Source organism: Mus caroli, unplaced genomic scaffold (genome assembly GCF_978045245.1).
Source record: "Mus caroli unplaced genomic scaffold, Mus_caroli_1 scaffold_10, whole genome shotgun sequence".
NCBI classification, from domain to species: Eukaryota; Metazoa; Chordata; class Mammalia; order Rodentia; family Muridae; genus Mus; species Mus caroli.
In genome coordinates this window covers 34490020-34507728 of record NW_028227265.1, presented here as the reverse complement: position 1 = coordinate 34507728, position 17709 = coordinate 34490020, and the positions used below count along the sequence as shown (strand labels likewise).

At 52.7% G+C, this 17709-nt stretch overlaps 1 protein-coding gene across 3 annotated transcripts in view; it reads left to right on the top strand.

The window, feature by feature from the left end:
* The window catches only part of Adgrg1 (adhesion G protein-coupled receptor G1), a 36963-nt gene extending 23122 nt beyond the window's left edge, over nucleotides 1–13841 (top strand). For all 3 annotated transcript variants that reach the window (XM_021170109.2, XM_021170108.3, XM_021170110.3), the window contains exons 2-14: nucleotides 2207–2281; nucleotides 2963–3385; nucleotides 4964–5096; nucleotides 5502–5649; nucleotides 5949–6080; nucleotides 6549–6665; nucleotides 6997–7042; nucleotides 7292–7395; nucleotides 8236–8354; nucleotides 9389–9657; nucleotides 10385–10493; nucleotides 11429–11697; nucleotides 12724–13841. In XM_021170109.2, the coding sequence (XP_021025768.1) occupies nucleotides 2218–2281; nucleotides 2963–3385; nucleotides 4964–5096; nucleotides 5502–5649; nucleotides 5949–6080; nucleotides 6549–6665; nucleotides 6997–7042; nucleotides 7292–7395; nucleotides 8236–8354; nucleotides 9389–9657; nucleotides 10385–10493; nucleotides 11429–11697; nucleotides 12724–12854 (2064 nt within the window). In that variant the 5' untranslated portion in view covers nucleotides 2207–2217 and the 3' untranslated portion in view covers nucleotides 12855–13841. The remainder of the gene's footprint in view (nucleotides 1–2206; nucleotides 2282–2962; nucleotides 3386–4963; nucleotides 5097–5501; nucleotides 5650–5948; nucleotides 6081–6548; nucleotides 6666–6996; nucleotides 7043–7291; nucleotides 7396–8235; nucleotides 8355–9388; nucleotides 9658–10384; nucleotides 10494–11428; nucleotides 11698–12723) is intronic.
* The last annotated feature ends 3868 nt before the right edge of the window (nucleotides 13842–17709 follow it).

Here is a 17709-nt window from a genome sequence, read left to right as displayed (position 1 = left end):
CTCCCACCCCCCACCTCCCCACCCCCGTACCCCCGTTCAAGGCCCTTTTTGATGAGCGGTAGACTTAATTCTCACAGTGACAGCTGAGGTAGGTTTGATTTGTAATCCTCTTTACAAGAGAAGGAAATGAAGCCCAAATATGGTGTAGTTAACTTAAGAGCACACAGCTAGGAAAATATAGGGGCAGGGATTTGAAACCAGGTGGTCTGGCTCTGGAGTCCACTCCATCAAGAAATCCAAGCAACCATCCTCCCCCTCCTCCTCCCCCTCCTCCTCCCCCTCCTCCTCCTCCTCCTCCCCCTTCTCCTCCCCCTCCTTTTCCTCTTCTTCCTCCTCTTCCTCTTTCTCTTTCTCCTCTTTATCTTCCTTCTCCTCTTTCTTGTCCTCCTCTTCCCTCTTCTTCTTTCTTCACTTCCTCTTCCTTCTCCTCCTCAAACCCCAAAAATGCAGACAGGGGTGTTTATCTTCCTTAAAGTGACTCCACAAAGGTTCGAAGTGGAGGGGAAGTCCCTTGTTTGTGCTTGATCCCTTCCATGGGTTGCCACGGTGATCCAGCCTCACTGTGCCCCGCCCACGAGGCGGAGCTTGCTCCCTTCCCTGCCTCTTTTGTTCTCAAGGCCATTTGGGGAGGGTCAGTGCAAGACAAATGGCTCTGTCCTGTCCTGGACCCTGTGCTGACAGTGGTGGCCCACTGAGAGGGCAAGAGCCCTTCCTAGTTAACTGTGTGAGCCCTTCCTAGTTAGCTGTGTGACCACATGAAGTTGTTGGCTATCTCTGGGCTTCAGATCTAAAACGTCACAAAATGGAGATCGGATGGAAGTCTCAAGTGATTTGTAAGCTTCAAGTTAAAGAAAGGAGTCTGTCTGGAAGAAGAGAGATTTGGGTTAAAGGTTGAATGGACAATGACAGGGACAGCAGAGAGCAGAAGGGAAGAGAGGCGCTGGCTTATCCCTAGATGCTGGCCTTCTGCTGGCAGTTTGATGCAGGGAAACCTCATGCCCCCATGGAGGGAGCATGCTCTCCCCTACAACTTTCCTGTTTTCCATGCAATGCTCTGGCACCGGATGAGGACCGTGGCCTCCGAAATTGACCTTCTGTTCTGCATGTTTCAATGTTCCTCATGTCTGGGTGTGTGGGACTGGCTCTCACTTGAAGGGCCCAGGGTGACCAGAATGAGACTGGTCCAGAAAAGAGACAGCAAGATCCTGCTTGAGCCACCCAGTGCTCAGTTTAACCTCTGCCTCTTCTAGGAAGCCCTCCTAGTTTTCCCCCCAAACTCAGATTGCCTTTGCGCCCTAGGTTTCCAGCCTTCTCTTTGCCTAATGGTGGAAGATGAGTGTCTGTCACTGTGGTCTGACACAATTCCCTACAGTCTGAGGGATGGTAGTCGGGGGTATGTCAGCACCCACTTGGCCACTGGGAGGGCCAACAACAGAGGACATCGCCAGCGGTGGTGTAGTTCATGTGGGTGTAGTGTAAAGAAGCACCCAGCTAAAAGTGACCCATGGAGTCAGTATGGAGAGATGGAGCTGACCCTCAGGGTGGGAGCACATAGACTAAACCACACCTCTCTGCCACCAGCTTCTCAGGTCCTGGTGGCTGGCTCCCCCTAGTGGTCATGACAGGAAACATCCTTCCCTCCAGCACTTTTCAGCGCGTTCACCCTGCTGCTTTCCTGCTTCCGCCTCTGTACTAGGCTCTGTTTCGGAATGTGGCCAGGCTGAATGAGGAGGGACTGTGCCAGTTGATGGCGTGTAGATAAAAGATTCAGGCAACGGGGTAAGGGGTGGGGTTATCAAATGTCATTGTGACTGGTCCCAGGGGCAAGGTTCCTGTAACTACCTAGGCCTTAGGAACTGTGACACTTGGTTCCCAGGAAAAACTCAGACAGCCCGTTCATTTCCCTGCATCTCCTCTAGGCCTAGCAGATGCAGGATGGTGGCTTCAGGTGGATCTAGACAGGGCCCCTCTGTGGCCCCTGGGCCCCTCTGTGAGCCACTTACACCATGTGGCAGAGCAGCAAAAGGCAGAGAGTGTGGCCATGTCTATTTATAGCCTCTTGCTGCTCTGGAGAGAGGCCTGACCATTACTTTGTGACCTTTAGCTCACTCCCATCCATACACAGGCCTCCCGCTGTGGGGCTGGCCCCTCCCCCATCCCCTGTCCCCGTCCCCACCCCGGTCATTATGTTCTCACTCTCATCCAGGTAGGAGTATAATGGCTGTCCAGGTGCTGCAGCAGATGGTCTACTTCCTACTGAGTCTGTTTTCTCTGGTGCAAGGTAGGCTTTCTTTCACAGGGTTTGTGGTGACTTTGTCTAATGCCTCCATGTCTGTGTGCGGGCTCTCTGTGTAAGGGATGGGTCTGCAAAGCAGCCCTGAGGGCACCTTGGGGGAAAAACAGGCATCACTTCCTTCTTAGATGAGGCTCCACAGAGCGGAACTTGGGATGGATGCCGTCCTCTCTTCCTTTGCAGGGAGCGTCCTTGGACAGTGTGCACGTGTGCCACAGTCTAATACAATCATGGTCTCATTAATTAAATAATTTCCATTAAACTTTGGCTTTTGACTTTGAAACAACCCCCCCCCCCATCCCCTGCAAGACAGGCTTTCTCTGTGTAGCCCTGGCTGTCCTAGAACTCACTCTGTAGACCAGGCTGGCCTCAAACTCAGAAATCCACCTGCCTCTGCCTCCCAAGTGCTGGGATTAAAGGTGTGCGCCACCACTGCCTGGCCTGAAACAAATTCTTTATCTTCACTTTTATTTATTTATTTAATATTTGGAAACCAGTAAGTTCTAGCAAGATAGATACATTGTTATACATTGTTGTAGACTGATGGATACATTGGTGTAGACCAATAGATACATTGTTGCAGACCCTTGAAATCTAGAGCCTTAGAATGTGTGTGAGTCCCAGGTCCTAGCCCCTGGCTGGTCCTGTTTATAGCCTCTGCCTCCTCAGGTGCACACGGTGGCAGCCCCCGAGAAGACTTCCGCTTCTGTGGCCAGCGGAACCAGACCCAACAGAGCACCCTCCACTATGATCAATCTTCAGAGCCTCACATCTTTGTGTGGAACACAGAGGAGACCCTCACAATTCGTGCCCCCTTCCTGGCAGCCCCAGATATTCCCCACTTCTTCCCGGAGCCTAGAGGGCTCTATCACTTCTGCCTCTACTGGAGTCGCCACACTGGGAGACTCCACTTGCGCTATGGCAAGCATGACTACCTGCTTAGTAGCCAAGCCTCCAGACTCCTCTGCTTCCAGAAACAGGAAGAGAGCCTGAAGCAGGGAGCCCCGCTGATCGCCACCTCTGTCAGCTCCTGGCAGATCCCCCAGAACACCAGCCTGCCTGGGGCTGCGAGCTTCATCTTCTCCTTCCACAGTAAGGCTGGGGGGACATATGAGTGTGGGGTGGGAGTCACAGAAGACATGGAAAGCCCATGGAGGAGGACCTGGGTGCTGATGGCAGCTATTGTCACCTAACCTGGGTATCCTCTAGGAGGAGGGAGCCATGATAGGTGGCTGGGGAGGGGAGGATTGGACTGTTTTGCCTGTCCCTGTTATGATCTGAGATCTTCGTGATGACCATAGCATCACTTCAGCCATTAGGAGAGCATCTTAGCTACTTTTCCTCTCTTTGATAAAACACTCTGCCAAAAACAACTTAAGGGAGAAAGGTTTCTTTTGGCTCGCAGTTCTACAGTACACTCCATCATGGTGGGGGAAGTCCTGATGGCAGGTGCTTGAAGCAACTGGTCATTAGCATTCGTATAGTCAGGAAGCAGACAATGATAAATACTTCTGTTCAGCAAGCCTAGGGGATGGTGCTGCCCACTTTTCGGGTGGATCTTCCTACCTCGGTTAGCCTAACATAGATCCCTCACAGACATGGCTCCTGTCAGGCGGATGAGCAATATTAATTATCACAGAGAACAAGGGATAGAGAGAAAGAGATTATTACTTACAGGTCCTGAGGTGCAGTGCACACCTGGAGGTCATGCTTATATACACACAAAGGTCAGGACACAACGGGAGGAGGCTAGGGGGGAACATAACTTGACACATACCTGGGAATGTAACACTAGGAAATGTGAGCTCTGGCAGAGCCACTCTCCAGCCAGAAGGCTCAGCTTCTATTCAAAGTACAGGGGCTGGAGGAACGGCTCAGTGGTTAAGAGCATTTGCTGTTCTTGTAAAAGATCCAAGTTCAGTTCCCAGCAGCTACAATGGATAGTCCCCAAACATCTGTAACTCCAGTTCCAGGAGCCCCCACAGCCTCCTCTGGTTTCTGCAGGAACCCAGTGTGTACACAATACGTGTTTATACACACACACACACACACACACACACACACACACATTAATTAATATTAAATCATTAAAAAACAAAACACAGGTAGAAGCAACATGAACTGTGGGCATTCCGTGTACCCTAGTGTCAGCAGAGGAAACTGGGGTACAGGGAGCTACGCAACTAACAGATTGGGGCTTTAGGATGTGAAGCTAGCAGCTGATTAGCAGGGGCAGGGAGAATTAGGGGTCGGGGAAGCAGGGAGGCTGTCAGGGAGGCCTGGGGACCATGACCTTGTGGGTCAGGAAATGGATGATTTCTCACTTGGGTCTCCTCCTAGAGACACCCATGTTTCCAGGGGCTCAGGTAGCGATGGAGAAGCTAGAGACTTCCCAAAGCTGGGTAGAGATCCCCAAAGCTGGCACAATAACCCACATAATCATATAATTCCCAAGGAGATCTGCTTAGGCCTGGTCCCTCAGAGCCTTCTGTGCTCATGTGTAGCAGGCCCTAGGAGACACAGCCCCACTTAGCTGGCTTCAAGTTTCTATGATCTGTGGCCCCTCTGCCTCTTGGGCCCTTGGGTCCCTCTTCTGTGGAGTGCCCCATGAGGGTTGCATAAGGCTGTATGCTGGCCATGGGAACCTCAAGCGGTCTGTTGCCTTCCCAGGTGCCCCACACAAGGTCTCCCACAATGCATCTGTGGACATGTGTGATCTCAAGAAGGAACTTCAGCAGCTTAGCAGGTACCTGCAGCACCCTCAAAAGGCTGCCAAGCGGCCCACCGCAGCGTTCATCAGCCAGTAAGTGTGGATTACCTAACTAGGGGATGATGGAAGGTCTAACCTGGGCTAGGAGGAACTGGGAACTCTTCTCTGAGGCTGGGCCTCCCTCATTGGCTCCTGCTGGGTTGTCGGTAAAGTCAGATACTAATGCAATGCCCGGCCTCTTCCCTACAAGAGACTTCATCCTGGAGTCTGGCACGTTGAGTTCCCGAGAGAGGTTTGGACAGGTGTAAGTGGGACATAGGCATGAGCTGAATTCCAAAGCTCTATCCCTCGATGTGACTCCCTTGAATCTGCATACCCAGCTGCCTGTGTCCTTTGTCCTCAGCCCCCTCTCCTTTCTGTTCCTGTCTATTCTGTGTATCTAGACCATCACCACTACCCCCTTCCCTCTGTCACCTGCCATGTTCTCCCCAACACCAGGCAGTTACAGAGCCTGGAGTCAAAGCTGACCTCTGTGAGCTTCCTGGGAGACACATTATCCTTTGAGGAGGACCGGGTCAATGCTACAGTGTGGAAGCTGCCACCCACAGCCGGACTAGAGGATCTGCATATCCACTCCCAGAAGGAGGTCAGTGCCCTAGAGTGGGGTGGGCTAGAAGGGCAGGCAGGAGCACTCCCTACAGCACAGCGGTAACCCTTGGTTTCCCCTGGGTTTGGGGACAATCCACAGCCCACAGGGACAGATGGTGTCTGAAGATCCAGGTTGCAAGACCCCACTGAAGACCTCTTAGCCTTTGCTCCTGCCACCCGACTCCCTGGTCTCTTGTGGGGTGGCCCAGAGCCCAGTGTTTAGAAGGGGGTTGTTTGGTGTGAGGGGGGAATCTGGGGTGTTTGCTGGGCTGGGAACTGAGGATCCTCAATATGCAGGAGGAGCAGAGTGAGGTCCAGGCATACTCGCTGTTGCTTCCCCGGGCCGTATTCCAGCAGACCAGAGGCCGTCGCCGGGATGCCGCCAAAAGGCTCCTGGTAGTAGACTTCAGCAGCCAAGCTTTGTTCCAGGTATGGAGTCTCCTCTCACCTGCTCCTAGGGTAACTGATAATACACACATACACATACATAAGCATATATATGTATATGGATATATATATATATATATATATGTATATATGTATGTATATGTATATATGTATACATGCATATATACATATGGGTATATACATACATACATACATACATACATACATACATACACACACACACATATCTGACAGAGGGGTGGAAAGGTGGTAGCTAACCTACTCCAGGAGCCAAATACAGGCAGAAAGGGCACTCCAATGCACAAAGCTCCTAGGAGAAGTGTGAATAGTGCTATTCTCACTCCAGTGTGAATGACCAGCAAGACCCTCAGAGCAAAATGTTAGGAGCGACAGTAGTCTAGAAGAGTGGGCAGAGGCCTTCTTAGCTTTTCTTCTTCTCAGCCTTAAATCTCCAACCTGTCCCCCCTACCCCCAACCTCATCTATCTAGGACAAGAATTCTAGCCAAGTCCTGGGTGAGAAGGTCTTGGGTATTGTCGTGCAGAACACCAAAGTCACCAACCTCTCAGATCCGGTGGTACTTACCTTCCAGCACCAGCCTCAGCCAGTAAGTGTGAGCAAGCCAACCCCAGGGCAAGGGTACCTTCCTGCTGGGTCACATGTCTGCTTCCTGTGTCTCCCAACTCACTTGTCTTTTATGGAAGGGTTGCCCAGCAGCCAGCTCCTAGATTGAGGGCGGGGGTGGGGACTGCGAGGTGGGTAGTGAGGCGAATAAGAAGGTTGGGCCATAGGAGGGAATGCTGAGGGTGGGTGATAGAGGGAACATGGAAGATGAGCAAAGAGAACCCAGAGTGGTCTATAGAGAGAAAACGCAGGGAGTTGGCTGTGGAAAGGAACAGAGGCTGAGTTATGGTGGCCCATGCTTCTTGTCCCCACAGAAAAATGTGACTCTGCAGTGCGTGTTCTGGGTTGAAGACCCGGCATGTGAGTAGGGCGGGGGTCTCTAGGGGAACAAGTATCTGGAGGAGGCATGGAGTTCTGTTGGGGTAGGAGAGATGAAGAGCCCCAGGGATGAATTTCTGGAGAAGATGGGCTTAGGGGAAAGGTGCGACGGAGGCCAGGGATCTGCTGGTGAAGCAAAAGTTTGCAGCAATGACCCAGTCTTGTGTGGAGTGCATGGTGGGTAGGGTCTTGAGGACTGGGGTTGACCAGGGTCCTGTGCTTTCCCCTCAGCAAGCAGCACCGGGAGCTGGAGCAGTGCAGGCTGCGAGACAGTGAGCAGAGACACACAGACATCCTGCCTGTGCAACCACCTGACCTACTTTGCAGTGCTGATGGTAGGGCTCTCCCGGAGATCCCCCTGCAGTCCCATCACAGGCCAAGCCCATGTCCTGTGTCATGTACTTGGAACCGGCTTCCTCATTTAATCCCAAATAACCTGCCAAGATAGCTCTGATCATCACCCTATTTCAAAGGATGCTGAGGCTAAGTACTGTATATAAGGCTGCACAGTGTTGGTGTGTGATGAATGTGCAGATTCCTGCTCCCAACCCACAGGCCTGGGACAGCAAACTGTTTCCTATAGGCCCCCAACTGGAAGCCACTGAGATGGGCTCTTGCATTCCCCAAGTATCAGAGGCTTTGTTGACCTGACTCCCTGCTCCCAGAATCCCTTTGTGTGAGAAGCTGAGGAATTTATCCTTGTGTTGAATATCATAGAAATAAGGAGTCTTCTTGGCTCACAGTGTGACTATATCCTGATAAACCCATCTTGGGAAAATATGCTAAGTCAATAAAGGCATAGACTCTGCCCGACCCCAGCTCTGCTGAGCACAGCGGGTGAGCATCTGCTAGGCCTCAGGGCTGATGTAGCTTCAGTGGTCCTAGGAGATCTCAAATTCTGAGCCGAGCTTCTACTGACAACTGGGGCTTGAGTGGACAATCCCCAGCTAAAGCTGCCTCCCTTAGGGCTTTGTGGGGTTCAGGCCTGGCCTGAGCCTACTTCTTGGGTGAGGGTTCCTGCAGTGTGGGTCAGAGACTTACTGGCATGGGAGGAAGACACAGGTCTCCAAAAGGGTATTCATGTGGGAGGGGCTGGCTAGCTCCCAGCTGGCCAGGAACAGATGCTAGCCCCTCGGAGGGGACCGTGCTGAGATTGTCACTCTGTCCCCATCCAGGTGTCATCCACAGAGGTAGAAGCTACTCACAAACACTACCTCACGCTCCTGTCCTACGTGGGCTGTGTCATCTCTGCTCTGGCTTGTGTCTTCACCATTGCTGCCTACCTCTGCTCCAGGTAGGCCAAAGGAAGTAGAGTGGATCCATTTCATTCCTATAGACTAGGACTCGTACCGTGCAGGCTTGCTTCACCCAAAATGCGTGCATTGTTGGGAAGCTATGGGTGGGCTCTCTGCTGACCACCACACTCTGTGGCCATCGGACCCCCAAAATAACATTAGTTAATCCAGCATTAGCACTGAGTATCTGCACAGTCAAAACCCAAACTGCAGGGCACACAGGGTAATAACACAATGATAATAATGGTAATGGAAACAGAACTAGGGGACTTCTCATGGAGTGTCCACATGCCTCACACTGTTCAAAGAGGGCAGCAGACTTTGAGACTTCACCGGGAGGGAGTGACAGAAGTTGTCCAATTATCAGTGTTTGGTATAGCCTCCATTAAGGTCTGCTAGAACCTGGGCCTGCCCGAGTGGAGGAGAGACACTTTTGGCTGTGGGTCTTCAGTTGTCCTGAGGAAGGAGTAGGGGTGGAGCTGGGAAGGAGTAGGGGTGGAGCTGGGTACAGGTGGGCTGTAAGTAGGTGCATCATAGCCAAGTGTGTCTGCAGGTGCACACTCCCAAGGCTGGGCAGGTGCTTTGTGGAGGCTGAGGTAGGCAAAGCACTGAGCACAGGGGCAGGGGCATGGGAACTAGTAGGATATGCAGTGCTTCCTGCACCAGACACTTTGCCAGATCCATCCTCCCGCTGTGTAGAGGAGGAGGCGTTCTGAGGTGGACTGGACTAGCCCAGGGCAGTACAGAAGTCAAGGATAGTAATGGTGGGACCAGTGTCTTCTGTTGAAATTCTGGAACTCCTTAGAATGCCGTGGTACAGGTACACACTGTGCTATTGGGCAGATATCCACAGCTACTCAGAGCCACATGGCCAGATAGCTATGGTGCAGACATGAAGGCTTCCTGGAAGAGGGGAAGAGGGAAGAGGGGGGGAAAAAAAAGAGGAGGATGAGAAAGGGGAACAGGACAGGGCCATGCCCCTGACTCTGCCCCTGTGCTGGCCTGCTAGCCCATGCTCACGTTCTCACTGTAGGAGGAAGTCACGTGACTACACCATCAAAGTGCACATGAACCTGCTGTTCGCTGTCTTCCTGCTGGACGTGAGCTTCCTGCTCAGTGAGCCTGTGGCACTGACGGGCTCCGAAGCAGCCTGTCGCACCAGTGCCATGTTCCTGCATTTCTCCCTGCTTGCCTGCCTCTCCTGGATGGGCCTCGAGGGCTACAATCTCTACCGACTGGTGGTGGAGGTCTTCGGTACCTATGTGCCCGGCTATCTGCTCAAGCTGAGCATTGTGGGCTGGGGTAAGTGGCAGGGGAGAGGGGACCCCAGAACCCACTGTCTCATCTACTACCCACTAGGCTTCGGGCCAAGCACAGGCAGCAGGTTCTGCCCTCCCCTGTTAGGGAATCAAGCAGTTCCTCCAGCTGGACTGGGGACATGGACTTTAGTAACAACTCTACCTGTAGATCCCCCACAAACCTCCGTGACACAGTGGCATTTTTTTCTTGGCTGGTGACAACTTAGTTCACCTGTGACTCAGACTACTCAAGTCAGACGGAGGCACAGAGTTTCATGCATGAATCATTTTGAACAGTTCATAGAACTTGACTTCCCCAATACCCCGGATCCCACACCCCACTTGCTGCTCTTCCTGTGTCCCTCCTGTTTACCTTCTGCCTAGAATTTAAAAAACTCGGGCTGACTGTGGCAACCTTGGCTATGTGTTGTTCCCTCCCACAATGAACTTTCTATTTCTACTTATAAGTGCATCAATAAGACCAAGGCAATGTCTTCTCTACTGGAGTTGTCTCCCTGCCCTCCCCCACCAGCCCCATCATCCCCTCATCTCCCTGACTGACCCCACAGTGTACCACAGGCTTTTTCTCCTGGGAGACCTAGGAAGGGACAGGGAAAAGTTGAAAGAGAGTCTACCCATTATGGAAACAGAGGGGACCTACCCAGGCCCACGGGGAGCAGAGAAAATGGGCTCAGAGGGTGGACTCAGAGCTTCCCCCTTGCTCTCTGCAGGTTTCCCTGTCTTCCTGGTCACTCTGGTGGCATTGGTGGACGTGAATAACTACGGCCCCATTATCCTAGCTGTGCGCCGGACTCCAGAACGTGTCACCTACCCCTCTATGTGAGTGGCTATGGCAAGGACAGGAATGTGGGTCTCAAGGGTCAGGCAGGGACAGCAGCCTTAATTGGCCAGGTTGTCTGGGAGGCTATGGGCTCCAGTATGCTGGAGGAATAGGCCCCACAATGGTCAGAGCCTGGGATTAAGGACCACAGGGACAAGGAGAAGCCAAGTCTGCCCTTCAGCAGACAGGTGCCTGTGCCCAGAGCTGGGCTTTTCTCTGAGCCTCAGAGGAGAAGTGTTGGGCCACATGGTCCCCCACCAGGCTTTCTTCTCACATCCATTGGTTCTGAAGCAGATGGAAGTCTGTGGTGCAGAGAGCATGAACCACCCGTAACCACACCGTGGTTACTATGTGGCACCAGCTGGCAGGGGACATCCTGAAACTAGACCTGAAGAGCCAGGGTGCTCAAGCCCCAGGTCAGGGAGGAATGCTTTCCCCTGGCTTCACGCTGATGACATAGAACCCCAAATGTCCCCCTTCCCCCACGCCAGGCCTGGTAGGCTTGCCTCAACCTTGTACTGCCAAGAACACGGCTTCTTTAACACCTTCCTTGAAGTTATCTGACTGGGTAACTGGACGCCAAAGATGGCTCAGGGCTTAAGAGTGCGTGCTGCTCCTGCAGAGGACCTGAGTTTGGTTCCCAGCACTCAAATCAGGCAGCTCACAACCATCTACAACTCCAGTTCCAAAAGATTGGATACCTCTGAGTTCTGTGTCCTCCATGTGTACCAGCACACATGTGCACATAGCTGCATAGAGGCACATACACATAATTAAAAATAATAAAAATAACTATATTTTTTAAGAAACTAACTTTTAAGATGACAGAAGGCCAGTGGTGCTTGTCACTAGTGAGTGGTCCCAACACCGCACCCTGCACCCTCCAGGTCCCGTTCCTCCCTCTCCTGAGCTGAGCTGCTTCATTCTTGTCCAGGTGCTGGATCCGGGACTCCCTGGTGAGCTATGTCACCAACCTGGGCCTCTTCAGTCTGGTGTTCCTGTTCAACCTGGCTATGCTGGCCACCATGGTGGTGCAGATCCTGCGGCTTCGCCCGCACAGCCAGAAGTGGCCCCACGTGCTGACCCTGCTGGGCCTCAGCCTGGTCCTTGGCCTCCCCTGGGCCTTGGTCTTCTTTTCCTTTGCTTCCGGCACCTTCCAGCTTGTCATCCTCTACCTCTTCAGCATCATAACTTCCTTCCAAGGTAGGCATGGTGAGGGCCCCGCCCCTACTCAGTAGCCCTTGCCCCTCCAGCTGGTGGTAGGTAGGCTTTCCACATGTGGAGCGGGAGGGGGAGAGATGCCCTAGGGACCCCCAAATGCTCCCTTCTCTGGGCCTCAGCTGTCTCAGTCCAAAATGAGCACATGCAGGTCACACACAGGACAAGCCTCTGCTGAGCACTTACTTCTGTGTCGGTCCTATGAGAAGCCCCTGGGTTCCAGCATGAGCTGGCCACTCAGTTCTCATGAGGGGGACAGTAGAGTCAAGAAAGATTGAAGCCACCAAGGGGACTCAGTAGGAGAGTTGGCAATGACAAGTGTTGCACCCGGGGCCCGTGTGGACAATGGTCTTGCGTCATCAGCATCAGCATCGCAGGGGACCTTGTTGGAAAGGCAAACTGTGATCCACTCTGGACCACCGATCCTTTCTGCATCTTAGCAAAATGCCCAGGGCATCCTGCCTATAACACCGGTCAGAGAGCTCTGGTATAGCAGCAGGGGGTGGGGGTGGGGGGAGTGAAAGCAAAGGCCCTGTGGTTAGGACAAGTGTTGGGAGGGTAAGGAAGCGGGTGTGGCTGAAGGTGAGGGCTCAGAGGCAGGATCCTGGAGGCCCCAGCTTGAGACCAGCAGGGCCCACACCCCTCTACTCTCTGCCTCTCATACACAAACTCAACGGCCTCTCCACCTCTGTATTTGGCTATGCTGACTGAACAGGGCCTGTGTGGTCACATCAGAGCCAACGGAGTCACCGTGGGGTGGAATGGGATGAGGGTATACGCTCTAAAATCTTGTGGTTAGGCATTTCATCTTGTCTCCTGTGAGGCATGAGAACCGAGGCCATCACTGACCCCCCATCCCACAGTGTACTGAGTCATTCTGAGTGGCTCCAGAGCCCTGAGTATATGACTGGAGCGCCCCCCCCCCTCCCGCGGAGCAGAGGGACTCTGAGAGGGGAACAGGGCCAGACAGGGTCTTGCCATCTGATAACCCATGTGCCTCTCTGCCCACAGGCTTCCTCATCTTCCTGTGGTACTGGTCCATGCGGTTCCAGGCCCAAGGCGGCCCCTCCCCTCTGAAGAACAACTCAGATAGCGCCAAACTCCCCATCAGCTCCGGCAGCACCTCCTCCAGCCGCATCTAAGCCACCGCCACACCTCCCCTCCGGGAGGACACATGCATGGCGTCCGCTCATGTTGTCTGTGGCCCGGTGCTGTGCCCACCCAGCCTTTGTTGGTTAGTGGCATACTAGAGAAGGCCCTGGTCCTTGAAGGCGTAGGGCTGTTGCTCTGGTAGGTAGATACCTAGCTTGCCTTGGGGATGACTCTGGTCCTCAAAGGGCTCAGAAGCACACTGCCATTCTGTTTGTGGGGTTGTCCTCACAGCCATTTCAGTCTGGAGCTGAGGCCTTGTCTTTCTGGCCACCTCTGGGTCCAGCTGTTGCTGCTGGGTGTTGAGACCTGCAGACCCAAGCTGAGGTTAGATCTCAAAGGAGGCTGACACATCCGGCCTGAGACACAGCCAACTGTCTTGGCTCTTGCTGCTCTGTCTCTGCGGTCACCATGCAGATCCCGAGGGTGGGTGGCACTGGGGGTAAATGTTCTGGGAGAAGGTTTGGAGGCAGAGCGCCTTAGGAGCCGAGCATCTCCCCAGCCTGTCTGCAAACCCTCCTTTTCATTCCCCATCCCCAACCCCTCCTCTGTGGTCCCCTAACCCTCCACCTGAAACCTGGGGTCCTAGACCAATGCTGTGATTTGGGGTGGTAGTTCCCAGCAGTTTCCTGGTGCCGGCTATCAACTTCTGTATGTTGTGTGGGCTTTGGCCTCTGACTCAGGGCAGGTTTCTATCTGAGCCCTCTCTCCAAGCTGCCTCACCTTTGCTAGCACCTCGGAGGGACCTCCACCTCTCCTGAAGCCTCCTCCCTCTGGCAAGAACTGTGGGATACAGCCACCCTTTCAACCCAGCACTCTGAAGAGCAGGACAGCCCCCTCTGGTGACACTGGCCAAGCTTGATCTTCTCCTAAGAAGTGGTCTTCAGATCCCTGTAGGTTGCTCAGAAGACACTGGGCTGCCTACTGTGAATTCTGTCCTACTAACTAACGTACAGTGAGCAGCTCCCCACCCACCCACCCACCCAAAAGCTCTCACCAAGTCCTGGAGCTTCAGGCCGGGGGGCCGGAAATCCAGGAGGACTTCCTGCAGAAGGCAGCATTTCATCTTGACCTCAGCCTTCAGGTTGGGGAGGATGTTCTTTTTAAATACCAGTTCATTTGTCTTTTGATATTAAAGCTCTTTATAGAGAGTTTGGAAACTGTAGGCGATTGTTGAGAAGAGAAATAAAAACGAGCTGTTACCTAACGCCATGGCAAAGCAGCACCGCTTGGAGAGTTGCCGTCTCAGTTTTGTTTGGGTATTTATTTATTTAATTTATTTATTTTTTCCTCCCACTTCTGTTACTAGTGTTGCTGATTCAGGAGTCTTGGGGATGATCAGGAAATAGCCAAGAGGGAAATGTGACAAAGAAGGCTTCTGAGGACACTTTCTCAGGAGAACAAGAGAAATGGCCCACTGGTACCTTCTGGGGTGGTGCTGGGCAGAGGCCCATCAAGAATAACCTGAAGATCCTGACCATCAGCTGCAGATGGCCATTGCTGGCATGGAGGGAGACCTGGGTAGCCACATCAGTTGCCTTTCATGGGGAAACCAGACTGGTTCATCAAAGCCATTGATCTTACAATATTGACATATACAAAACCTTCCGTAGCCAAAGAGGTCACTCTTGAGAGCTGAGTTCAGATTTTAAATAATCACATGATCCAAGGAGCAGTTTGGCCATCAGTCTGGAGCTGCTGGGCTATGAGAAATGACTCAGGTTTTCTCCCAGCATCTAACCTGCACCTCACATCCCTTCTCTCACTTATGTGGCACAGGTTAGACATGTCCCAGGTGTCTGTCTCCCTTGGGTTATATGTGATTTTCCCATCTGAGTTCAAGTACAAAGAGGTATAAAAAGCAGGGTGTGGTGGCACCTGCAGTCCCAGCACTTGAGATGCTGAGGCAGGAGATTGAGAGTTCAAGACCAGCCCGGGCTGTATAGTGAGCCTCTCAAGGAGTGAGGAGAGGAAGCTAAGTCCCCTTTATTCAAAGTCTGAGATTCGCTCAGTTCTACAGCCCCACCCCAGCTCCCACCCTCAGCCCCTGCTGCACCAGGGGAAGGTGGGGGTACTCTGGGGCTTGACAGGATGAGTGGAACACTGCCTTGGCAGTTCTAGGTACACCAGCAGTTCCCACAGCATGGCACAGATGTGACAGACTTGAGACCTATCTGGACTTTGGCCCATGGAAGCCCCATGTCTCTCTCCAATCTTCCTCCACAACCCAGGTGGCCTCTGCTTTTACTTTGGAGTTTTTTTTGTTTATTTGTTTGTTTGTTTGCTTGATTGCTTTTTTATGGGGGGGGGGAGAGACAGGGTTTCTCTGTATACCTGCCTGTCCTGGAACTCACTGTATAGACCAGGCTGGTCTCTACCCACCTACCTGTACCTTTTAATTGCTGGGCTTAAAGGCATGGACCACCATGCCCAGCTTACTTTGGAGTCCTTATGTTCTTCCCCCTGTGGAAAGAACCAGACCTGCCCGAGCCCCTCTGCTGAGTGTCCTGGCCTGACATCCCCTCTCCTCTCACAGGAAGAAAGCCCCCACCCCAATTTCTTCTTTCCTAACCTCTGGTTCTGAGGCTGGCTCAGAGAAGGAGATGGGACCCCTGATGTCTCTAAGAGTCTTCTTTGGCCCGAGTGGTTCTTTCTAGGCTGAGGATCGGTAGACAACACCCTTACCTTCCCATTAAGGCAGGCAAGGGAGTCTCTAAAGACACCTTTCTGATCTGGGATACAGTCAGGTGATGCCAGCTGGCCTGGCAAAGGGCTTGAGACCTTGCTGACTAGGAGACATTGGGATAAGCTGGGGTGACAGGAGATAGGATGGGACATGACTGTTATGTTAGTCCTGAAATGTGGGGGCCCAGGGCTCTGCAAAGGATCTCAGGCCAATACCTAGCTGAGATTCGCTCAGTTCTACAGCCCCACCCCAGCTCCCACCCTCAGCCCTTCTAGGTCCTTCTAGAAGCTCTGCAGGGCCTGGCTCTCCCACCTCTCTACCTCCCAGGGACACTGGATGCTATGCTTCTGCCTGCAGGTCACCAACCTTTTTTTTTTTTTTTTTTTCTCATGTATCCATGAGACCCATGGAGCCATATGAGACACGACCCAGCATATCAGGAACCACCGTGTCACGACATCCTTGCCTGAGGTTGGGAGAGACGCCACAAGCAATTAGGGGAGGCTGACTCAGGGCAGAGCAGGCCCAGTGGCTCCCATCTTCCTGTTAGAGGAAGCTCGGGGACACAGGAACTTCTGGATTCTGACCTGGGACTCCAGGCTATATCCCTCCCCACCCCCACCTTCTACAGAACAAGAGTGACCTGCATCCCTTCCCACACCCCCTCAGATCCAAAGGGCCCAGCAGGGGACCATGTGAAAGGAAGGAGAGACAGATGATGTTATAACTGGACAGCTCCCCAGAAAGAGCAGAGCTAGCTCAGTCCTAAGGGGGTGTCAGTAACAGGTGACAGTATTGAGGCTCTTCTACCCATCTGAGTAGCTGTGGACAACCAAGGGTCTGCCCTTCTCCATGACTTTCTTGGGGTCAGCCGACTGGTAGGCTCCACCTCTTCCCCAGGCATGTGCATGTGTATGTGTGTATGTGTGTATGTGTGTTTGTATGTATGCATGTGTGTATGTGTGTTTGTGTGTATGTGTATATGTGTGATTGTGTGTATGTGTGTGTTTGTGTATATGTGTATATGTGTGATTGTGTGTATGTGTGTGTATGTGTGTTTGTGTGTATGTGTGTTTGTGTATGTGTGTATGTGTGTGTATATGTGTGTTTGTGTGTATGTGTGTTTGTGTGTATGTGTATATGTGTATATGTGTGTATGTGTGTATGAGCCTATATGATTCCCCTTCCTCCTGCCTGGACCAGCAGTGACCAGCCTGGAGAGGATGACTGTCACTTCACAGAACTGATAACTAGTACATGCTAGTGCTGGTTAACTTAAGTACTTCCTCTACAGAGCAGCTCCACGCATCTCATGTCCTTCCCATCATGCCTGAGAGGGGCCAAGCAGCAGACAGCTCCTGCAGGGTCATCAGGCCGGGCAGTGGCCACAACAGATATGTCATGGCTGATGAGCTTCCCCAGATGCCAGCTACCTGCACAGGGCCCAGCGTCCTATTCCTGACACTAGCCACCAGCTTATTCTCCCTGTTATCCTGCCTTGTGGGAGAGGCTCAAGGCCCGCAGCATCAACTCCCCTCCCCTCCCCTCCCCTCTAGGAGACCATGCAGGTTAGGTTTGCCTCCGACCTCATTCATAGGCTTTCCACATCTTTGGCCTCATGGGTATGCTTGGCTGGTTACAGGTCTCATCAAATCCAGACACTGACAATCAGCCTGTGTATGCTCTGTGGAGCTGCTCTGTGGAGGATGTAAATAAGCCGATAACCAGCCCAAGCACATGATAGTAATCACTTCTGTGAAGTGACAGTCACCCACCCCCCTCCCCCAAGATGGTCACTGCTGGTCCAGGCAGGAAGAAAGGGGACCACATATACACATACAGAGGCAGGAATGAGTCTCAGACACCCTTGCTAGGGAGATGGGGAAGGTGTGCCTGACTCCAAGTCTTAAGGTTTTGCTGGGCAGAGACACCTATGGCTGCTGGGCTCCAACTCCAGCATCCACTCGCAGGGTGGTGGAAGGTTAGCCCAGTTCCCTCTGCAGGTGGTCTCAGGAGCATTTGAGATCCAGAGCTCCGCCCAGTTCCTCACATTCACCTTTCACAACCCCTCGATGGCGCCATTCATTGGTCAGGAAGAATGAGAAAGAGGCCACAGGAAACAGTGGCCGCACGTCAGAGGGCAGGAAGAAGGTCAGTTGGAC